Genomic DNA, 25,066 nt, shown 5'->3' with positions numbered 1-25,066 from the left:
ATATTCCGCTGCTGTTAACTCAAGCAGCAACCTAGATCATAAGTAGTGGGTGATAGGAGTCTACCTGAACTATGACTGTGAGACAGCCATGAAAGAGTGAGCATCAGATCTCGATGCTGCTATTATGGAGTGATGTTGGGTGAACATACGTACTGAAATCACAAGTACTTGTCTTACATCTCCAGTATTGGAACATCCATCAAAGAGCTTCAGAAGCTGCTTGAGCTCTTGTGGAATGAGCTGTAACACTCAGTGGGGGGTCTTTGTTGGCTAAATCATTTAATGCAGGTAGAAATCTAATTAAGTCTTTGTGCCTGACCTTTCATCCTATCTAGAGGATATCAAAAATGGCTCAGGTCCTGTCAAAGTAGAAGGCAAGTGCTCAAAGTACAGGGAAAATGTGATGCTTAGCTCCCCTTTGCTGGAATGTGGCTTGGGAAAGAAAACAGGCAGACATATTACCTGACTGTGACAGAAGTCAGGGGCTTCATCCGGCAAGAACTCTGGGTGAGATATCAAGGTGACCCTGTCTTTATGAAATTCTGTGCATGGAGGTCCTACCGAGAGTGCTTGCATCTTTCTCACCCTCCTAGCAGATATTATTGCTACTAAAAAGGCTGTTTTGATCAATAGATGAAATAGAGAACATGTAACTAAAGGCTCAAAATGGGAGGCACGAGGACACTCAAGACATAGGTGCTACCTCAACTGACATGGATGACAAACAAATAAGTGCTTGGGGTAAATGTGCATCAACATGGATAAGCCTTTAAGAACCACCAAACATTTTCAGAATTCTCCACGAAAAAGGAATTACGGTTTTCTGTCCAGATCTACTGGGATCCGCATTACCAGAGCAGGCTGCCCTGGCTCTGAAGTAGCCCACCTGGCGGGAGTTGTGTGGGCAAGGTGGCCAAAAACCAGGCAGACAGGTTTCCAGTGGAGTCTCATCAAAATCAACAGGGTTACGTGGAATACTTGTTCTGACAAATCAGCAAACTCTGGCAAGATGTTTTGTTGATTTTTATAATGACTAACTCTATAAGTAAGGCTTGCTTCATGAGATCCAACTTCTCAGGGAAACGTCAGAACTATTTGAAAAGTAAAACTTTTAAATTCTCAGGTGATGTGCAGATTTTTTCCTAAAACTAGGCTTAACAAATGGAAAAGCGACAGGAAACAGGATTTTACCATGAATACAGAACTTAGTGCAAAGTTACTGCAATTTCAAATGAAAAAGAGAGGCAAGAAATTTGAAGTCATGGGCCCACAGAAACCATAATCTGTATGTACAGAGAATTTTGTATTGCTGTTTATGCCATTACATTTATATCTTCAGGTTACCACCCACCCCGCCAAAAAAGTCCAGTTTACCATAGTTAAGCTTGCTACAATAAGCACTGATAGAAAGGTTTTCGTGAATTTTTAAAGTGAAAACACATTGGTCTGAATTCCCCTGTAATTTTTGCAAGCCACCTTTTACATCATTGTGCAAATGCATAAGCTGAAAGAAAACTGATTACTAAGCTATTTCATTTTCTAAGATGAGCAAAGTGCAAAAAAGAATAAAGAGCCAACACAAGTGATGTATGCTAATCAAAACTAAGAATTTATGTGCTACTAATAACAACTGACATTCATTTTAAAACAGTAACCTGACAGTGTTCGCCTTACAATTTTCCATTTTAAAGAAAGACTTTACTCTCCTATTGGTTCCCACATTCAAATAGAGGAATGCAGCTGCATACTAATGCATACTACTTTCCTACACACCTGTGGTGCTCCACATGTGCGTGTTGGTATGTACACTTGAAGCCTACCAAAGAACAAAAGTTTCAGCCCAATAAGTAATTTTCTCAAGATGTTCCAAGTGCTTGGAGAAATAGCCATTTATAATGCAAGTGTCCTCTCAAACGTCAATACAGTATCTCTAGAACACTACAACAAAGTGTTAGCTGAAGACTTTACAGCTTTCAAAATGAACAGCTTTACTTAACTCTAAGCATTGTTTCAGAATAACTAAAGGCAGAACCAACCTTACAATACTGTATGTTATAGCAATATGCCTTAGAGACTAGATTCTTGCACAATTTTTAAAGTGGAAAAAATTAGGGCTGTTGATTAATCGCAGTTTTAATCGCACTGTTAAACAATAGAATAGCAATTGAAATTTATTAAATATTTTGGATGTTTTTCAACATTCATATAGTATTCTGTGTTGTAACTGAAATCAAAGTGTATTTTTTATTATAAATATCTGCACTGTAAAAATGATAAAAGAAATAGTATTTTTCAATTCACCTCATACAAGCTAAGACAAAAAAGATTGTTTACATTTACAGGAGATAATGCTGCCCACTTCTTATTTACGTCACCAGAACATGAGAACAGACATTTGCATGGCACTTCTGTAGCCGGCACTGCAAGGTATTTACATGCCAGATATGCTAAACATTCGTATGTCCCTTCACACTTCAGCCACCATTCCAGAAGACATGCTTCCATGCTGATGGCGCTCATTAAAAAACCCCGCATTCTGCCATATATTTCATGTTATAGTAGTCTTGGATGATGACCCAGCACACCGTTCATTTTAAGAACTTTCATTGCACATTTGACAAAACGAAAAGGTACTAATGTGAGATTTCTAAAGATAGCTAAAGCACTCAACCCAAAGTTTAAGAACCTGAAATGCCTTCCAAAATCTGAGAGGGACGAGGTGCGGAGCATGCTTTCAAAAGTCTTAAAAGAGCAACACTCCACTGCAGAACGTGAATCACCAAAAAGAAAATCAACCTTCTGCTGGTGGCATCTGACTCAGATAATGAAAATGAACATGCACTGGTCTGCACTGTTTTGGATTGTTAACCCAGAACCCGTCATTAGCATGGATGCATGTCCACTTGAATGGTGGTTGAAGCGTGAAGCGACATATGAATCTTTAGCATATCTGGCACATAAATGTCTTGTGATGCTGGCTACAACAGTGCCATGAGAATGCCTGTTCTCACTTTCAGGTGACATTATAAACAAGAAGCGGGTAGGATTAATTGCCAGCAAATGTAAACAAACTTGTTTGTCTTAGCGATTGGCTGAAGAAGAAGTAGGACTGAGTGCACTTGCAGGCTCTGAAGTTTTACATTGTTTTGTTTTTAAATTCAGTTTCGTTTGCACGTAATTCTACATTTGTAAGTTCAACTTTCATGATAAAGGGATTGCACTACAGTACTTATATTAGGTGAATTAAAAAAGACTTTGTTTTTTTACAGTGCAAATACTCGTAATCAAAAATAAAGTGAGAATTGTACACTTCATCTTCTGTGTTGTAACTGAAATCAATATATTTGCAAATGTAGAAAACATCCAAAAATATTTTTTATTGCGTGATTAATTTTTTAAAAATCGCTTTACAGCCATAAGACAAAAATAAATAGGAAGGGCAAATCTAAATTTTCCAATTACAAAGGCCTTTGTGCAACCACAGATCTAGCAGAGTTGGGAATTTTGACCCAGATTTTTAAAGGTACTTAAAAAGTTGCTCTACTCAGCACTGCAACGCCCAACTAATGTAGGAGACAAAGTTTCATTTTCAAAAGTGACTTATGCACCTAAGTCAGTCAGTCACTGCAATGCTCAGTATTGCAACATCCAGATTCCTATAAAGTCTGGACCTTTGTACCTTTAAAAAAAAAAAAGTAAAAATTAAAAAAAGCAGGAAATATACATTGTCTCTAAAGTTAAGAGATTGTTGTGTTTTCCAGGTCAGGTATTATCTAAATTCAGAACACAACAAAAGGGTTATAAATGGACAAAAATGGAGAAAGGGAAGAGGAAGGACAATGGTTACAATGAGATCACATGATTACTCTAAGGTGTGCATATCTTTATGGTTAATTAAATGTCTTTTTTTAATTCCCTTCTTACAAGTGATATTACATAAACAACCTTTAGATTCGTTTGCGTTTCAAAACAAAAATTTCTAAAATGCAGCCTATTTAGTTCCGTATACTGAAGATGAACTCCCACCCTACGATAAAATTATAATTAAGGGTGAGATGTACTGTTTGCTGGAACAGGGAAAGAGAAGCCATAGCCTTGATTGTTTTCTTATAACTCATTTTCTTTACTACAGACATACTGTAACTACCAAATTGCATGGCAGCACTTCTGAATAATTAGCGATATCACAGACAGTACTGGAGGATGCTCTAAAGATGTGGTTGCTTGTATAACAGCAGCCTCTGTCAAGTTTCGGCAGCATCTGAGGGGATGCTGTGACAGCAAGCTTATCACAAAGCTGCAGATATATAGATCCACATGTATACAAGTGCTGTTGTACAAAAGTGAAATACGGGTGCTGAGGAAGGATGAAGAATACTGGATTGATGTTTTTGACTCTCACCATCTTCATAAGCTGCTCCATATTATGGGGCAGGACAAGATCAGAAATAAGGATATTCAAAGCCAAACCTAGCAATTGTCTCTATCAGTATTAGTTTGGTTTGACGGCTTTCTTGGTATGGACATCATATTAGAAGATCCACAAATTCTGAAGTGTTTACACCAAGGAATGCCACTACACTACCGGCAATAACGTGGGCACCAAACGATGCAGTGGCACAATAAGATTGCCAGTGACGGAGAAACTGAAAATATCTAGACCGAACACCTTAAGGACCTAACCAGAGGTCGACCCAGGTGGCACAGTCTGCAAGGAGGCCACATCCCTTTGAGATCTGCCATGAGGTTTACAACTTCTAAATAGTCTTTCTTCCTTCAATCCCTCTTCCTCCTGCTCCTGGCAAATCCAACAGGATAAATCAGAGTTGTACTTAAGAGTCACAGGGAGGACTGATGATTTAGTTGCAGTCTCTTCAGCAGGGCCGGCTCTGGCTTTTTTGCTGCCACAAGCAAAAAAGCGGGGGCGGGAGGCGGCGCCAGAGCATCAAAGCAGGGGGAAAAAAACCAAAATACAGTGCGGCTGGAGCGACAAAGCGGGCGGTGAGGGGGAGGGGACAACAGCACGGCCGGCAAAGCAGGGGAAAAAACAAAACAAAAAACCCTACAGGGCAGCCGGAGCCAGGGTGCAGGGAGACTCCCTGTGCTGCAGACTGCGCTCCTGGTCTATTGGGGGGGGGGGGGGGAGAGAAGGGGAGGGAGAGAGCGAAAAGGGGCGGCCAGGGCTTTAGTGGGGTGCTCGCCACATGGCTCCGACCGCCGCACCGCCTGCCAGGAGGGCTCCGTGCCGCTCCGGTCGGCGGGGAGGGAAGGACGTGGATTGCCCTGCCGAGTTTGCTGCAGGGTGCTCCCCTCCTCCGACCCATACAGGGCAGCCAGAGCAGCAAATAACAAAAAAAAAAGGCCGTGCCACCCTAGGTTTGAGCAGAATGCTGCCCCGTAGAATCTGCCGCCCCAAGCACAAGGTTGCTCAACTGGTGCCTGGAGCCGGCCCTGCTCTTTAGGATGAGCAGATATGCACTATTTTCATCTTGGGTTTCCAATCTCAACAGACAAGATTGAAAAAGGAAGTATTATCCAATTTTACAGGTGAGTAGGTACAAAAATATCTAAAACACTTACTAAAGCAGAGGCGGGCAAACTTTTTGGCCCGAGGGCCACATCTAGGTGGGGAAACTGCATGAAGGGCCATGAATGTTGGGCTGGGCAGGGGGTTGGAGTGTGGGAGGAAGTGCGGTGTGTGGCAGGGGATGTGGTGCACAGGAAGGGGCTCAGGGCAAGGGGTTAGAGTGTAGGAGGAGTGTGGAAAGAGGTTCAGGGCAAGGGGTTGCGGTGCAGGGGAGGTGCGGCGAGGGCTCAGGGGAGGGGGCACACAGAGGGCATTCTGAGAAGGGCAACAAAACTAAGAGGCTTGTTGGAACTTCAGTAGGAAGATAAAAAAAATTATATATAGTGAGGCTAAGTAATGTCCAAAATGGGACACAACAGACTACAATTACTTGAAGGGTACAAACACAGAGGACGAGGAATTACTTAAGGTGGTATAATTAGTACTCCTGGGGGAATTCTGTGACTGTGCGCTCGCAGAAAACAACCGCCCCCCTGCAAAATTCCTGTGCTTCCATGCAGAAAACAAGGGGGGAAAAGGGGAAATAGGATGAGCATGGGTACAGTTTTCTGGGGAGGATTGCTTCCCTCCCCCTCCTTCCAACAGAGGTGAGGCATGCGCAGAGCTGCCTAGCTGAAGGAGGCTGTGCCTGGGCTCCGCTGACTCTGCAGCTGAACGCCGCCTCCAGGTACCTAGTGCCAGTCGTGCTCCTCTTCTGTGTGCTGGGAGCCTTCCTGTTTTTTGTGCAACACTGAGTGCCCATGGTGGGCTGGGTAAGGGGGGGTGGGAGAAATGAGAGGATGAGGGGAAGAAGGAGGGGTGGAATAGGGCAGGGGGAGGCAAATGTGGGAGTGGAGAGAGGGGAATGGAGAAGAAAAGGGGACAGGAGAATCGCAGGGGGTGGGGGAGGAGTAAGAGCCTGGCATGCAGCTTCCCCTTGGCAACAGCTGGGGCTGCCCTGTTAAGCAGGCCCATCGAACCCTCAACCTGAAAAGCCCTAGCCCCCTACACCTGGACCTCTCTGTTGAGTCCCCCACCCCACTGATCCCCAACCAGCTGCACCTGGACTCCTACCTCATCAAGCCCCACTCCTCCAGCACCCAGCCCCATCTCCCAACACTCAGCCTCCCTCCACCACCCCCCCCATTGAGTCCCAACCACCTTCACCTGGATCTACTGCAAAGTGCCATTGCCCCTACACCAGGAACTCCCCCAATGAGCCCCTTTGCATTTAGATCTCCCACTGAGCCGCCTGCACCCAGAGACCTCTCAGCCCACACCTGGATCTTCCCACACTAAGCCTCTCCACACTTGGATCCTGCTGGGCTGAGCGCGCTCTCCCACACCTGGCGTGCCTGGTACAGAGGGGTGTTTCTGGGGAGGCCCAGGTCTTGTACTGTGTCAGGATTGGGTGCGGCCTCACTGCCAAGTTCTCATACTGGAGGAAGTAGGGGCTTCAGGGTGATCTCCCACCTCAATGCAGCCAGTGGCCTGTGCTCCCCACTGCCATGCTGGAGCCACATTTATGTACTGACAAATAAAATTGGCAGAATTTTAAAATATCGTGCACATAATTTTAAATGTTTTGGCGTCAATTAATAACAGGATGAAAACAAGAGTGGCATTTGAGAGGAGTATCACGGAAACTGGCAGTGAGATACGTTAGATCATTGACATGGTTCTCAGCTAGATGTCATGAGATGTTTACAACCATACTGGAAAACCATCAAACACTGAAAGCCTACTGTAATCCTGCACTGGCAGGGTAATAGACATCAGAGAAAGAACAGACCAAGAAACACATCTGTTCTAGTGCACTGAGATGGTTAGCACACTACTGGAACCTTTCTCTCTCCATACGAGAAGCCGTGGGGAAGAAAAAGGGATCAGGGTGGAGGGGAAAATAAAATAAATAAAAATTATGTTTACAAATAAACCAGTTTAAAATTGAATCTGAATTTAAAACTATGTTAAGACCTAAACTTATTATAACTTTTAAAACAATTATATAAAAAGTAAATATGCTGAATCCATAAGCCTCTATCAAAAACATTGTGTGTTCTATACAAAGAAAATCAGAAGGAAAACATTTAACTTTTGAGGTCAAGCTATATTAATATGCCACAACTGGTCAGATACCACATTAAGGGTTTATTTTGTTTAATAAAATTAAGTTGTATATGCTGTTCTGTGTTTAACTAAATTCCAGTTACCATCCTAATGCAGCTTGACACAAATCATGAGCAAAAAGTTAATTATCTAGTAAATAAGCAATATATCATGCATCCGACGAAGTAGGTATTCACCCATGAAAGGTCATACTCCAATACGTTTGTTAGTCCATAAGGTGCCACAGAACTCTTTGCCGCTTTTACAGATCCAGACTAACATGGCTACCCCTCTGATATAAAGAACACAATAGTAGTCAGATATCAGCTCTGACACACAACAGCATAAATTCCGTTTATGTTACTGATAAAAACAAATTCAGGATAAATTAGAATGAAAACACGGCAGCAGATTTTAAGTATGCATTAGCAGAAACACTACTAAGTCTACTGATTTATTCCAAACTTTTCATTTACATAATGCTATTTTAGCTATATTAAAAAATGCATGTTTAGTCACATGAATGTCCTGAAGATCCCATAATACATGAGGAAACAGTCTGTGCTGACATTAAGACAGACCAACCGACCACAAAGGTCTTCATATTGCTGTCCTCAGTCTTCTGAACTGCTATATAGTTTTCTCATGAAGTATTTCATACCTATTGTGTATTCCCGCCCCTCAGTGCAAGTCTCATTAATGTTAATGGAAACTATGTACACCAAGGAAATTAGATCTTGCCACCTGATAATTTAGACATTCCACTCAAGGTCCTTATTAGCATCTATTTGTAACATGCTGCTATAAATAATTATTTGCAACCAGAAGTCTTTTAGATTTAATAAGCATTCCTCATGAGCTCTTGTTTGACAATTTTAGAGGTAATTTTCTTGTCCATCTGAATAATATTTTCCATTTTGTATCATGAAATGAAAGTAAAAATTAAAAGGCTGCAAAACTAGTACAAACAAAAATTAAGTGCATGGAGACAAAATGCATTTTATATACAAGTTTCTTTCTTTAATCATGATGTCCCTAATATAGTATTAGGAAAAGTGTCATTTGTAAACAAACAAGAGATTTTAAAATGAGGTGCAATGAGGAAAAAGGATTCCATGGCAAAGAAAAAGCATGAGATGGGCATCATAGATGAAGAGAGCAGCCTGTGACTAAGGAGAGGCACGTAAGGAACAGAGGCCTACTCCGCAATGCAGAATGATCAAGACAACGCATGGCCTAGTGCGGGCTGAAGTTGAAAGACTTCACAGAACGTCCTGTCCTGAATACCAGGAAGGAAGTTCCAGAAGCATATTCTGAAACAGGAAAGCCGACGTAGGTGACAAAGTGCATAAAATGCACTGTAGCAGATAGTTTGGCAGGAAGATTCTGGATCCCTGGAAATATTTTAGTCAATATGAGAAATTAAAAATTTCAGTTGAAGGCCAAGATAAAATCTGACTGCTTTTGGAAACAGTAATAACTGGGCTCATGCTACCACACCAGAAATGTGTTGGGGAAAAGAGTCTGAAGTAGAGCTGTTGATTTAATCAGTCAACTCACGTGATTAACTTAAAAAAATTGTGATTAATCGCAGTTTGAATTTTTCCCCCTACATTTTCAAATATATTGATTTCAATTACAACACAAAATACCAAATGTACAGTGCCCACATTATACACCAATGTGAGGAGCCTAGGTAACAAAATGGAGGAACTAGAGTTATTGATACAGGACGTGAAACCGGCTATTACAGGGATAACAGAAACATGGTGGAATAGTAGTCATGACTGGAGTACAGGTACTGAAGAGTATGTGCTGTTTAGGAAAGAGAGAAATAAAGGCAAAGATGGTGGAGAAGTACTGTATATCAATGATGAGGCAGACTGTAACGAAATAAGAAGGGATGGAATGGATAAGACAGTCTGTCTGAGCAAAAATCTCACTGGGGAAGAAAGCTACTAGAGCCTCCCCTGAGATAGTGCTTGGAGTGTGCTACAGACTGCCAGGATCCGATTTGGATATGGAGAGAGACCTTTTTAATGAAGTAAATACCAAAGGAAATTGTGTGATCATGGGAGACTAACTTCCCAGATATAGACTGGAGGACAAGTGCTAGTAATAATAATAGGGCTCAGATTTTCCTAGATGCCCCGCTCTGTGCAGCTCCTGGAAGCAGCACCATGTCCCCCCACCAGCTCCTATGGGTAAGGGCACCCAGGGGGGCTCCACACACTGCCCCCCGCCCCAAGCACCACCCCCACAGCTCCCATTGGCCAGGAACTGTGGTCAATGGGAGCTGCAGGGGTGACACCTGCAGACAGGGCAGCGTGCAGAGCTGTCTGGCCATACAGGAGCTGGAGGGGGGACATGCCGCTGATTCTGGGTGCTGCTTGAGGTAAGTGCCTCCAGGAGCCTGCATCCCTGATCTCCTCCAGTGCCCTAACTCCCTACCCCAGCCCTGATTCCCCTTCCGCCCTCTGAACCCCTCGGTCCCAGCCCACAGTATCCTCCTGACCCCCAACCCCTCATCCCGAGCCAGAGCCCTCACCCCCTCCCCACACTCCAACCTCCTGACCAGAGTGCCCCCCCCCCCCAAATTCCTCGTTTCTGGCCCCACTCCACAGCCCTCACCTCCAGTCAGAGCCCTCACCCTCAATTTCATGAGCATTCATGGCCAGCCATATTATTTCCATACCCAGATGTGGCCCTTGGGCAAAAAAGTTTGCCCACCCCTGTTCTAGATCCTCTCCTTGTATAAGGGACAGACTAACATCAAAAGCACAGCTCAAAAACAAAACAAACAAACACAACTCAAAATATTAAGGTGCCAATGTTTCTATAAGTTATTTTTCGTGACAGTGATTTAAAAAAAATCTTATGAATTTAAGCTACAGTGCAACAACCCATGTTTTGTAATTTTTATAATACTATGCCATGTGTGAATGAACCATTGGTGCATAGGTCCAAAGTCCTTGTCAAATATAATACAGTCAAGCTACACAGTAATGGTCTAGGAATGCACACCCTGATGTGGCTGGTTTTTTTAACTGAGACTACAAGGCATGTGTACAGTTGCTGCTCCATCTGGTCATATTATGTAGGTTTTTTTTTTTTTTTTTAACTGTAGGAAATTAAGGTATTCAAGCATTGTCAGGTGATCAGAAAGTACATGCTAACTCAGCCTGAAAGATATCATCTGTTGCATAAACAAGATGCCACCACAGGTGTGTCATTTAGAGCACACCTTCGGTCATTAGTGCTTCATGAAAAAATGTTCTGTTTAGAGGTGATTCAGACATGTTTTCTATTTTCTTCTCCATTTTAATTCAGTCATCTTTATCAAAAGTATTTGAAGGCAGCCATCACTGTGATATTTAAGTTCCTGAAGCAAGCCACAGTCCCTTTATAAGTAATATCAAATTCCTCCACCACAGCTAACCAAGAAGAGCATTATGACTAGGGATTCTAGAAATCAGTTTGCAATGGAAAAAACACAGCATTTGTGTTTTTACAATATTTTATGAAAAATTAGCACATTAGGGCTGCCAACAATCTCAGTTAATGCATGTGAGCAACGCAAAACAAATTAACTAGATTAAAAAATAGTCACGATTAATCACTGTTAATAAAATAATTTAAATTTATAAAAATATTTTGATGTTTTTCTACATTTTCAAATATATTGATTTCAATTACAACACAGAATACAGCGTGTACAGTGCTCATTTTATAATATTTTTTATTACAAATATTTGCACTGTAAAAAAGATAAAAGAAATAATATTTGTAAAAGTCACCCCTAAAGACCATTTCACTGAGTTTGGTGAGGTCAAATTTCATGTTGATAGTAATATGCTGTTCTGTAGATTACGTTTGAAGGCAGACAACTGTAGAACACATGGAAAGCACTAAACTGAAGGAAAACTAAAGAAAACAAGGAGGCTAAAACAGCATGGCCATCAACAGCAGCAAAAAACAATACATTGTGTCTGGTTCATTGTATTAATTTTATTATAATGACTGATGGCACTGGTAGGCTTCAAACTTGCTTAAAACTGTAAATATATCAATAAAACACATACAATTGATATTTGTGTGTGTATATATGTAGTGACTAAGAAAACTAAAATACAATGTTTCATTTAATTGTGGAAAAACATGGATTTTTATGCTGTATCAGATGGAGAGAGGGTCGTGGGCTGTTAAATCACAAAAAACTAGGATCCCTGATTATGACTTAAGGTGATGGACATACAGATGAACACAGCCTACAATTTGTTCTCATAAAAATGTCCTTAATAGTAATAAAATGGGAAATATGATCCATTAGTAGAAATGTTGTTATTTAGAGTTTAGATTTCCCAGGAGACATCAGCAGATCTTCAAGTGCACTGCAAGGGACAAGACCAAAAATATTACCAACAATCAAAACAAAACATGCTTAATATCATATTGCAAGCTGTTTAAAATGTTTTAGTATTTCATTGATATTCACTTGTGAAAAATTAAAATGAAAAGTCTTTAATTTTTTTTTTTACTATATATAAGGGCTGTCAAGCGATTAAAAAAATTAATTGTGATTAATTGCACTGTTAAACAATCACAGAATACCATTTCTTTTAAATATTTTTTGATGTTTTCTACATTTTCAAATATACTGATTTCAATTACAACAGAATACAAAGTATACAGGACTCACTTTATATTTTTAATTACAAGTATTTGTACTGTAAAAACCGAAATAAATAGTATTTTTCAATTCACCTAATAAAAGTCCTGTAGTGCAATCTCTTTAACATGAAAGTTGAGCTTACAAATGTAGAATTATATACAAAAAAAGTGCACTCAAAAAGAAATAAAGGTAAAACTTCAGCGCCTACAAGTCCACTCAGTCCTACTTCTTGTTCAACCAATGACTAACACGAACAAGTTTGTTTACCTTTGCAGGAGATGATGTTGCCCGCTTCTTGTTTACAATGTCACTTGAAAGTGAGAACAGGCATTCTCATGGCACTCTTGTAACCGGTGTTGCAAGATATTTATGTGCCAGATGCACTGAAGATTAATATGTCCCTTCATGCTTCAACCACCATTCCAGAGGACATTCATTCATGCTAACGACAGGTTCTGCTCAATAACAATCCAAAGCAGTGCAGATTGACGTATGTTCATTTTCATTATTTGAGTCAAATGCCACCAACAGAAGGTTGATTTTCTTTTTGGTGGTTTGGGTTTTGTAGTTTCCACAGAGTGTTGCTCTTTTCAAATTTCTGAAAACATTCTCCACATCTTATCCTTCAGATTTTGGAAGGCACTTCAGACTGTTAAACCTTGGCTTGGGCGCCGTAGTTATCTTTAGAAAACTCACATTGATACCTCCTTTGAGTTTTGTCACATCTGCAGTGAAAGTATTCTTAAAATGAGCAGCATGTGCTGGGTCAGCATCCAAGACTGCTATAACATGAAATATATGGCAGAAAAAGTGTAAAACTGAACATGGGACATACAAATCTCCCCCAAGGAGTTCAGTCACAAATTTAATTAACACATTTTTTAAACTAATGTTATAAGCATGGAAGCACGTTCTCTGGAATGGTGACCGAAACATGAAAGGGCATATGAATATTTAGCATATCTGGCATGTAAATACTTTACAATGCTGGTTACAAAAATGCCATATAAATGTGTGTTCTCATTTTCTGGTGACATTGTAAAGAAGAAGCAGGCAGCAATATCTCCTGTAAATGTAAACAAACGTATTTGTCTTAGCAATTGGCTGAATGAGAAGTAGGACTGAGTGGACTTCTAGGCTCTGAAGTTTTACATTACTTTGTTTTTTAATGCAGTTATGTAACAAAGATTGCACTACAGTACTTGTATGGAGGTGAACTGAAAAATACTATTTCTTTTATCATTTTTACAGTGCAAATATTTATAATGAAAAATATATACTTTTATTTCAATTACAACACAGAATACAATATAAATGAAAACGTTGAAAAACATCCAAAATATTTAATAAATTTCAATTAGTATTCTATTAACAGTGATATTAAAAAAACAGTGATTAATTTTTTTGAGTTAATCGTGTGAGTTAACTGTGATTAATCAACAGCCCTAATACACACACACTCTGCTGTCCCCATTCTACTTTTTAAACTTCAGAATAAGCCTGTTTAATAGAAGAACGTTCAAAATAGTTTAGCCACAACCAAAACACTTAAAATCTGAAGCCAGACAATAGCCATAACACACACCAGGAAAGTTCCAGAACAGAAAAGGAACACAGATGAAGACAACCAAGGAAAGGAAGCAGTGGCCCAAATCAAGACAGACAATCAATCCCATAGGTGATGGAAGGAGAACAAGGAGGAACAGGAGTACAAGTGGCATGGGGTATAAAATAGAAAGAAAAAAGTTATTTCGGTAACAAAAGTAGGAACCTTACTAGCAGAGTCCTGGCTTAAGTGGTTGTACTTGGTACCTACAATAGAAGAATTACATTCTTGTGCAAACTATCAAGCCTAAAAAAGCAAATATACTGATGAATGCAAGTAATCAAGCATCGGTGGGGGGAGGGGGTAGCTCTATGAAGTAAGTGGCAGATCGCTATAAATCCTGAAGAGATCTAAGACACAGGTGCTTTCAAGAAGATCTAGAGGAAAGTGATGATGACTTTATGATACAAGTGCTTAGGGCCTTAGACAGGTGTATCAGGTATCATGCAAATCTAAACAAAAAAAGTGTGTAAATAAATCTATCATTTTGATTTATATTAATTGACGCTTGCTGTTAAGAGAGTTCAGAAGATGAGAGGCTTTCATCGACATCCTCACCACCCTATAGTGGAGACATGAGGGACACTGCATTGAAATAAGAGAAATGGTGGATAGATACAGGGGGAGCTACCCACTGCCCCAGAATGTTAAACTGAGTGGTGGTAACAAAGGTAAAATAATCAATTAAATCTTCTAAGGCATCCCTGTTATGAAATGATCCAATACTTCTGGCACAGATCTTTGACAAGGTGCATTATGGGGATTTTGAGATGACATTTGTCAGAAGGGCAAGTGGAATTTCCATATTGGAACAGACTCATGGATCCATCCTGAGCTAACGAGGTAGACCAGTCTCCTGTACTTATTCTATCCTTGGTCTCTGTCAAGATTGGTAACAAGGATTTCACTTGTGGTGGGACACCTGGAAAGCAGATGAGATGACCACCTTTATGTTACATAGGCCACCAAAACCAGTGACAAAGGTTTTCTCATTTCTAATAAGGGAGTGACCGAACAGCTAGCTGAAGGCACTAAAGAACTTAAAAGGAAAGTGGCAAGATTCACTCAGTCTCACAACCACACAGCACAAAGCCTAGGAGGTGAAAAGTTAATACTAGACAAGTGAAACTTCAAGTTTCCTTATGAAGTCATTACCAAATTATCATCTTTTCTAAAAGTCTACAGCTCGTTTCATCCTTAATACTGACTCCAACCAACTTCAGAATGAAACAAGGAAGACCAAAATCTGCTGTTAGACCAGTGGAACTGGAGATATTTATGCTGCTTAAGCTAAATTTTTGATGACACTGCTTTGGATTATTGTAACCAAGGCCAATGAAGCAAGAGAAAGAGCAATCTTAAGTATTTGGAGGTAAAAATAGAAACAGTTCTACATTGCTCCTAGCTTTTTCCCAGGTGCCACTCTTCTTGTCAGATTTAAACACAACAGCGACATGAAGAAAAATCTTTAGTAGAGGACTTTGTCTTTCCATATACTGCTGGCAGAAAGAGGCAGTTTGATCATTTACTTTGGAATTCTTCCCTGTACGTGGATAGGGGCACAGAGAAGCAGTACAGAATGATTATTTCCTTATTTCGGAACCAATTCTGTATTATGTAACACTTATCACTAGACTTTCTAATAAAATATGCACCCATTCTGAAGCATTACAGTGCATACATATAAATGGTTAAGCAGGGGTTCTCAAACTGGAGGTCGTGAGGTTATTATGTGGGGGGTTGCGTGCTGTCAGCCTCCACGCCAAACCCTGCTTCACCTCCAGCATTTATAATAGTGTTAAATATTTTTTAGGAGTCTTTTTAATTTACAAGGGGAGCGGTCACACTCAGAGGCTAGCTGTGTGAAAGGGGTCACCAGTAAAACAGTTTGAGAACCACTGGGTTAAAGGATTTTCCTCCTTTGCCCAAAATGTTAAGCTAACAATTATTTAGAAAAAATAATTTTAAATGGACACACTAGTATAATATTTATAAATACAACTAATTACAAATCTTAAAAGAAGGAATGATTAAGCAGCAGCAGACTATTCTAAAATGCAAGGAAACTGGAAGACACACTAACTTGGAATGGTTTTGCCCATTTCACTTTACATTCTTGCAAGTAAAAGTTAGTAAATTTACTAAGTTAAACTTTGGACTTTCTACTCTTCCAACACACTATACTGACAGTATGAATATAAAGAGCAAAGGTGGCTAGATGTAGAGTTCAATTATGAGAAAACCCACATTACTGACTAGTTCTATCCACTCAACAAGTTCCTAGGCTACTCTGCCACAGTTCTACTACATTTCAGACTAGTCAAACCTGTATTCCACTATATATCTCCAGCTTTTATTTCTTTGCTAGATGTGTGGTCCTCCTCTCTCTTCTGTCCCAGTAAAGCCAATACAGACTTCTCTCTCAAAATCTGTTTTGGTCTAGCACCCCACTGCACTGATCTTTGGAGCGGAAGTTTGTGAATGCACGTTCTCGCTTCTACTGTTACTTGTGTGCAACATTTTAAAAATATACTAGACTGTAAAAGAATGATGATTGAAGGAATCTCAGTATGAATAAAGTTCAGTTGCACAAAGGCACAGAAGAACAAAATGACAAAACCTGTATACCTATTTTTAAGACCACGACTTTTCTATTTGGCTGAAAAATAATTTCCATTAGTTTCTTAGAGCAATTTTTATAGTTGTCTAAAAATATATTTATTACATTAGTTATAGCATGTTCATGATCAAAAGAACCAAGCATCAGTCTACAGGGGGTTTCATTTTGTGACCTCACAGCTTGGAACAGAGCCAGAATTATGAATGCGATATTCCACCGCTATAAACGGCACTAAAATGTTACCAAGAAAAAGCGTCAGTTGTTAAGCAATAAGGTTTCAGTTTCATTTACCTGTTCTCCTGTGCAAAAAAAGGAATACATGAAACTGAAATGTGGAAAGACAACTGGACTTGATGGTGTGTCTAATTATTATTCCTTTGGGACAGGAATATAGAAGTGGCTGCTTGTCTTCTTTAACTCTTGCATGGAGACAACGCAGATAACCAGGCTGTGGAGCAGACAAGTGGCTGCACTACTCAAATCACATAAAAAACCTTGACTCTGCAAAGAGCTCTCACCCAATATCCATATATTACTCAACCTACAAGCAATATGAGAGGATTATAATGCATACAATATCACAAATAGTGGAAGGGTAGCTGACTGATGACCAAGCTGTTTTCTGCTTAGGATATTCATGCTATGGCAAAGTTGCAAACCTAACTCAATACATCTAAAATGGTTTAGAATCTTGTTCCTCTGTTAGCTGCTAATGAATCTGCGAACCATAGTGCAGTCTATTGAAATTGGCAAGAACTCTGAGAAATAGCAAGATGGTCCAGGTCATCTCCTCCCTGCTTGCGGATGGACTTTTTTGTTGAGATGGATGGTCAAAAAATTCAACAACATGCTCACCAGAATGGACTGCCCCATGATTCTATCAGCCTTGCTGCTTAATGTTTACACAGAATTCCCTCAATATGTGAAGATTCATTTATGCAGATCTTTGTATCATCACCCAATCAGAAAGATTTGAGGACATTGAGCGCATTCTAATTGGTTCTCTGAACGTACCTGGAAAATATTATCACATATGGTTCCTGAATGGCAATCTTAGGAAGCCCCAAGTGTGCACCTTTCACATGAAAAACCCTCACCATGCAAAAACTTCAGATATCATGGGATGGAACAATACTAGAGCATTATGAGTATCTGGTGTACCTTGGGGTCAGATCAGACTGAATGCTGACATTCAAAGACCATCAAGAAGCTAAACAAAAAAGGGAATTCCAGGAGCTGTGTACTGCATAAACTAGTTAATAAAAAAGAGGAGCTGACCCCCAAAAAGTCTGAGCAACCAGTCTCACCCTGTGTTACTCAACTGCGGAGTATTGTGGTCCAGTATGGTCATGCTTCAGCCACACATACAAAATTGATACTGAACCCGATCGATCCTGTAGGATCACCACAGGGACTTTGAAACAGACTCTCACACGGTTGCTATGCTGCCTCAAGGGGACTGCATCACCATCAGTGAGGCAGGATGCCTTGAGTAAAAAGGAGACACAAAATCAAGTGTCCATACAGTGGATATCTTAGATCATACATATCATACCCAAAAGGCTGAAATTCAGAAAGATCTTTGCCTCTGAAAATCTCTTACCCCAAAAAACCACTGTGGAAAGTTACAGTGAAACAAATTGAAGGGGAATATTGATCATCTTGGAGAACCTGGTTCCTTTAGAACTCTCTCGCCTTCCCCAAGGCACTGACATTGTACGAACATACTGGTGTACTCTAAACTGAGACAGAGCTGGGGTGGCAAAGACTGGTCATAATATGACCAAGTGGAAGCTGAGGAATAGCCCCAAATGTCAATGTGGACAGCCTTGGCAAACACTTCAACATTACCTGTGCCCTGTCAACATCCTGTACTTTTGAAGATAAGCTATTGAAATAAGTGACACAATCATGTCAAACATAAGAATGGCCATACTGGGTCAGACCAAAGGTCCCTCCAGCGCAGTATCTTGTCTACCAACAGTGGTCAATGCCAGGTGCCCCAGAGGGAGTGAACCTAACAGGCAATGATCAAGTGATCTCTCTCCTGCCATCCATCTCCATCCTCTGACAAACAGAGGCTAGGGACACCATTCCTTACCCATCCTGGCTAACAGCCATTAATGGACTTAGCCTCCATGAATTTATCTAGTTCTCTTTTAAACCCTGTTATAGTCCCAGCCTTCACAATCTCCTTAGGCAAGGAGTTCCACAGGTTGACTGTGTGCTGTATGAAGAACCTCCTTTTATTTGTTTTAAACCTGCTGTCCACTAATTTCATTTGGTGGCCCATAGTTCTTGTATTATGGGAACAAGTAAATAACTTTTCCTTATTCACTTTCTCCACACCATTCATGATTTTATATATCTCTATCTTATCCCCCCGAGTCTCCTCTTTTCCAAGCTGAAAAGTCCTAGTCTCTAATCTCTCCTCATATGGGACCCATTCCAAACCCCTAATCATTTTAGTTGCCCTTCTCTGAACCTTTTCTTCTAATGGCAGTATATCTTTTCTGAGATGAGGAGACCACATCTGTATGCAGTATTCAAGATGTGGGAGTACCATGAATTTATGTAAGGGCAATAAGATTATTCTCTGTCTTATTCTCTATCCCTTTTTGAACAATTCCCAACATCCTGTTTGCTTTTTTGACTGTAGCTGCACACTGCATGGCTATCTTCAGAGAACTATCCATAATGACCCCAAGATCTCTCTCCTGATTAGTTATAGCTAAATTAGCCCCCATCATATTGTATGTATAGTTGGGGTTATTTTTTCCTATGTGCATTACTTTACATTTATCCACATTAAACTTCATTTGCCATTTTGTTGCCCAAGCACTTAGTCTTGTGAGATCTTTTTGAAGTTCTTCACAGTCTGCTTTGGTCTTAACTATCTTAAGCAGTTTAGTATCGTCTGCAAACTTTGCCACTTCACTGTTTACTCCTCTCTCCGGATCATTTATGAGTAAGTTGAATAGGACTGCTCCTAGGACTGACCTTTGGGGAACACCACTAGTTACCCCTCTCCATTCTGAAAATTTACCATTTATTCCTACCCTTTGTTCCCTGTCTTTTAACCAGTTCTCAGTCCATGAAAAGATCTTCCCTCTTATCCCATGACAACTTAATTTACGTAAGAGTCTTTGGTGAAGGACCTTGTCAAAGTCTTTCTGGAAATCTAAGTACACTATGTCCACTGGATCCATGTTTTTTGACTCCTTCAAAGAACTCTAAAAGATTAGTAAGATATGATTTCACTTTACAGAAACCATGTTAACTTTTGCCCCAAAGATTTATGTTCTTCTATGTGTCTGACAATTTTATTCTTTACTATTGTTTCAACTAATTTGCCCGCTCTGTAAATGCTGGGATCACCATTAGAGCCCATTTTAAATATTGGCATTGCATTAGCTATCTTCCAGTCATTAGGTACAGAAACTGATTTAAAGGGCAGGTTACAAACCATAGTTAATAGTTCTGCAATTTAACATTTGAGTTCTATCAGAACTCTTACGTGAATGTCATCTGGTCCTGGTGACTTGTTACTGTTAAGTTTATCAATTCCAAAACCTCCTCTAATGACACTTCAATCTGTGACAATTCCTCAGATTTGTCACCTACAAAGGATGGCTCGGGTTTGGGAATCTCCCTAACATCCTCAGCCATGAAGACTGAAGCAAAGAATTCATTTAGTTTCTCCGCAATGACTTTATCGTCTTTAAGTGTTCCTTTTATATCTCGATCGTATAGGGGCCCCACTGGTTGTTCAGCAGGCTTTCTGCTTCAGATGTACTTAAAAAAACATTTTTGTATTACCTTTTGAGTTTTTGGCTAGCTGTTCTTCAAACGTCTTTTGGGTTTTTCTTATTAAATTTTTTACACTTAATTTGGCAGTATTTATGCTCCTTTCCACTCACCTCACTAGGATTTGACTTCCACTTTTTAAAAGACACCTTTTTGTCTCTCACTGCTTTTACATAGTTGTTAAGCCAGGGCGGCTCATTTTCAGTACTTTTACAGTGATTTTTAATTTGGGGCACAAATATAAGTTGGGCCTCTATTATGGTGAAGAGTGTCCATGCAGCTTGCAGGGATTTCACTCTAGTCACTGTATCTTTTAATTTCTGTTTAACTAATCTCCTCATTTTTGCATAGTTTCCCTTTCTGAAATTAAATGACACAGTGCTGGGCTGTTGAGGTGTTCTTCCCACCACAGGAATGTTAAACATTATGATCACTATTTCCAAGTGGCCCTGTTAGAGTTACCTCTTGGACCAGATCCTGCACTCCACTCTGGACTAAATGGAGAATTGCCTCTCCCCTTGTGGATTCCTGACCAGCTGCTCCAAGAAGCAGTCATTTAAAATACTGAGAAATTTTGTCTCTGCATTTCATCCTGAGGTGATATGTAACCAGTTGATATGGAAATAATTGAAATCCCCCACTATTATTGAGTTCTTTATTTTGAGAGCCTCTCTAATCTCCCTTAGAATTCCATAATCACTATCACTGTCACTGTCCTGGTCAGGTGGTTGATAATAGCTCTTGGGTGCAGTTCTGGAGCAACAAGCTATGATGATCGTGGGCAAGAACAAAAATATCCTCAAAAGAATATTTTTCTTAAGATTCAACCCACAAATAACAAAAGCAAAATAAGGAATTTTCTGTAACAATATTCTTTTCCATTCTTAAAAACCTGAGAGTTGTTTCTTGCACAACTGACCAAAATATGTTGCACTGTGAAAGGATTTAACGAAACGGAAAGGGTTTTTAAATCTTTAAAAATTGCCCATGTGGATCCTCCACTCCTGGAATAAGAATGCCATGTTGTTGCTTGTCGTGAGTGCACTTATGCCAGGAAGCCACAATCTAGAAGAACCACTGTAACTATTTATTAACTAACTGTTCTTTAAGCAAAAACTAATGTTGAAAATAACTAGAGTAGACGTGTAGGCAATTTCAACAAGTATAGCTGTTACACATTAATCTTAAATTTACAGCTGATACTATCTGATATAATGCATGTTTGCCAAATTTATTCCCTTATTGGGTAATTTAAAATGATTTCAGTCAAATTAAGATCCCATTACTATACAGCAGTCAGCTTTTACGGAGATTTATTTTTGCATCTGTTTCCTTGGGGAGTATCACTAAAATTAAGTAAGAAATTTCCACACATTAACAACATTTGGAAACTATGATTTGAAAATGTGTATCATAAATGCTGAAATATATTCAGGCTGCAACTTGAAACTACAGAGGCAGCGACTGTTAAAACAAATCTCCAGCAAACTCCTGAGGCTAGATTAAGTATATTCTAGAAGCATAAGCTTCAGTAAGATTAGCTGGCCCCAGACAAATGATTCGTCATACCTAGGAGCAAAGGCCATGTAACTAACTCAACAGGCAAAGTACTGGATTTTCTGAATCCAGAATTAGGAAAGAGGCTAGACAGGCTCAATCAGCAACTTGGTTTTAATTACGTCAAATAGGGACGATACCCATCCACTTATCAAAAGGGTGAGAAAACCAGTACTGAGCCAAAACACAGAAACCTTTCAATATCCGTCTAACCGACCGTTTAATTTCAATGGACTGAAACTGAAAGCGTGTGACGGGAGAGATACTTGGCAAATGGTGGCGTTCGCTACATCCTGCCTGCGGCTCAGCGCTGGAGGAGGGTGTCTCGGGCCCTGGCTGATAAGCGGCCTCCACCCTACCCACCCTGCGCGGCTCCGAGGAGCTGGCACCCGCTCTCCCACGCCCCGAGCTGGCCGGGCAGCCGTAGCCAGCGGGAGGCTTTGCACAGAACAAGCCCTGCAGGCCGGGGCCTTTCCCAGCCGGGCCCCTCCTTCATTAAAGCCCCGCACGAAGCAGGGGCTGAGCCACGCACACCGGATGGGCCTTTTAAACGCGTCGCCTGGAAGACGGTCGGGGGCAAAAAAAAAAAAAAACCCAAACCCTCCGCCAGGAAATGGGCGTATGGGGGCGGGGAGCTGGGGGGATCGGCGCGGATCGCGAGGGCTGATTGTGGGGGGAGAGGCTGGGGGCTAATTTTGAGAGGGGAGAAAGTGTGGCGCCAGGAACTGATGGGGAGGGGCCGGGAAGGGGTCGGCGCTGCACCCACCTGGCTGGGCTCCCTGGCAAACGGGACTCAGCCCCAGGCCCGGTACAGGGGGGATTCTCCGCGCCCCCAGTGGCCGCCCAGCCCCGATCCGGGCCCCCCGCTATCCCCCGCGGCCGATACCTGCAGCGTCACCTCCTCGGGGCTCCAGTGCGGCCGCAGACGGCGCAGCAGCTGCAGGGCTCCCTCGCGGCAGCCGGGCCCATCCACGTCGCTCAGGGCGATGTCCAGCTTGGGCACCTCGGGCGAGCCGGGCGGGACGTGGATGTAGTTGGCCATAGCGGGTGGGCGGGCGGCGCTGGGGTCCGGCGACAGCTCGTGACTCTCGGCAGAGAAACCTGCGGCTGGTGCTGGGGGGAATTTCCACTTCGGTCCGATTACAGCGCTGCGACTCCGCCTCCCCCGGCTCCGTCTGAGGCGCAGGGCAGCCTGGGAAACTGGTGGGCGGGGTCATCTCCCGGGGCTATAGCGGCCCGTTCCCCCTCCCCCCCCCGCCTGGATCTTTCCTTCCCCACTTCCCGCTCATCCCCCCCCCCATCTCCCAGGCTGCATCTTTCCTTCCCCACTCCCCCATCATCCCCCCCATCTCCATGTCTGCCTCTTTCCTTGCTCACTCCCTCATCATCCCTCCCCCCCATCTCCATGTCTGCATCTTTCCTTCCCCATTGTCCCCCCTCCCCCCTACACCAATCGCCCTGGCTGCATCTTTCCTTCCCCACTCCCTCATCCTCTTCCCCTGTCTCCCTCCCAATCTACCTGGCTGCATTTCTCCTTTCCCTCTCCCTCTCCCTCAACTTTCTGGCTGGGTTTACTCTCTGCTGCCCCCAGGGAATTTTTTTTTGTGTGCTTTAATGAATAACCCATCTACATAACATCCCTCTTTTTACCTGCCTATATCCATATGAAGCATCCAAGGAAGTGATTAATGAAAGCAGTTCATTATTTTATGGAAAAATCAAATGCAAAAGATTAACCCTAAGGTATAAGTCACCTTGCCTTTCACCTCTTAGTTTAGCTCTGCTTAATGTGAGGTAATTACAACAGAAGTGAGAACACCGTATCTGTGTGGAACAAAGGTCAATTTGTGGTTAAAGGAGGGACATTTGACACACCCTAGTTTACTTTGCTGTTGTCCTTTTGCATTGTGTTCATTTTTCCTCTAAGGTGTGTGCCATTTTTCAAACTTTATTTTTCCCTGAACATGAGTTATTCTCCTAACCAACTTTTTTCCCCTCACTCTTTTCTCTTTCTGTAGTTTCAACTGTAACTGTGCAATAGCGTTTACAGACTTAGGCTTAGATCCTCATTGGTTTGTAGGCTCCTAGCTTCCATTGGTTTTAGTGGAAGTTAGAAGCATAAATACTTTTGAGGATCTGGGCCTTAGCCAACCCTAATAGCCGCTTCCAGAGAATTTACCCAAATTTAAACATCTGCCTAATAATCACCCTACCTTTCCTTAAGTAACATGGAGGAGTTATGCAATGTGACCCTTGCTTTTGTCAAGGTTTACAAGCCAATTTGAGTTAATTCCATGTCTTTATGGGTTGGAGTGCACATTTTCAAAGCCAGACTCTCATCACAGCTTGGACTCTTTCCCAAGTTAGAAAAAATGTGCTTTTGGAACCGGTAATCCTGTTTTCCAGCTGACTCTGATGTTATCCTGTAAAGATCACCATAAACAGCAGTCTGCATAACATTTTCAAAATTAATGATTTAGAGAAACATATATAGGCATTGATCAGTTTCCCAGTTCTTGTTACTATTGTATAGGGATGGACTACCCCAATGCACCATCTTGCAGCCCAAGCAGTTTTCCCTAATTGAGGCAGCAGTAGGTTCACTTTAACAGGCCAGGGCAAGGAGAAGCCAACATACAGTAACAACATAGCATGTCCTATTTTAATAAAATTTCAGGACAGGAGCAATTACAACACACAGTTCATAAGGTCCTCACCTCTGAACCCTCCCATTACCTAAAATTCACAAAAAAAAGTCTCTGAGTCTAGTTAGGCTACTCTGAAGCTAAAGAGAAACCACCACCCACTGCAGCCTACATGGGTTCTACTCCCTTCTGTCTTGCTCAGCTTCCTGATCCTGTATAATACCCAGCTCTAGGCTGAGGTTGGCTGAAGCTACTTGAAAAACTCACGTGAAAAAGTAGCATATACACCTTCACAAATTTTATTATAAAGCATGTTTACTACAGCAGTGACTAAGGATCAACAAAGAATAGGGTCCTGTTGTGTTAGGCAGTATACAAACACAGAGTAGTACAGTCCCTGTTGATGGACTCAAAGTACATTCTTTTCATCATGGACCCTAACCTGGAACAGCCCTCCTTGTCAACCAGTAAGTAACTTCTCCAT

General features: G+C 41.4%; 1 protein-coding gene and 1 long non-coding RNA gene across 3 annotated transcripts in view; both read right to left on the bottom strand.

Annotated features, from left to right (window-relative positions):
* The window catches only part of ETNK1 (ethanolamine kinase 1), a 57,350-nt gene extending 34,225 nt beyond the window's left edge, over nucleotides 1–23,125 (bottom strand). The window contains exon 1 of the mRNA XM_030541447.1: nucleotides 22,824–23,125. Within this exon, the coding sequence (XP_030397307.1) occupies nucleotides 22,824–22,979 (156 nt within the window). The 5' untranslated portion in view covers nucleotides 22,980–23,125. The remainder of the gene's footprint in view (nucleotides 1–22,823) is intronic.
* Nucleotides 11,664–15,699, bottom strand: LOC115639093. 2 transcript variants are annotated; one of them, XR_003997597.1, is made up of 2 exons: nucleotides 14,124–15,699; nucleotides 11,664–12,066 (listed from the first exon to the last, which is right to left on the bottom strand). It is a non-coding gene; the product is annotated as an uncharacterized LOC115639093 (long non-coding RNA). The 2 variants fall into 2 exon arrangements; XR_003997599.1 differs by lacking the exon at nucleotides 14,124–15,699 and adding an exon at nucleotides 12,615–12,644.
* Nucleotides 23,126–25,066: the final 1,941 nt, after the last annotated feature.

Source organism: Gopherus evgoodei, chromosome 1 (assembly GCF_007399415.2).
Source record: "Gopherus evgoodei ecotype Sinaloan lineage chromosome 1, rGopEvg1_v1.p, whole genome shotgun sequence".
Taxonomy (NCBI): domain Eukaryota; kingdom Metazoa; phylum Chordata; order Testudines; family Testudinidae; genus Gopherus; species Gopherus evgoodei.
Note: the sequence above shows the minus strand (reverse complement) of the source record. Positions and strands in the feature narration are given on the sequence as shown.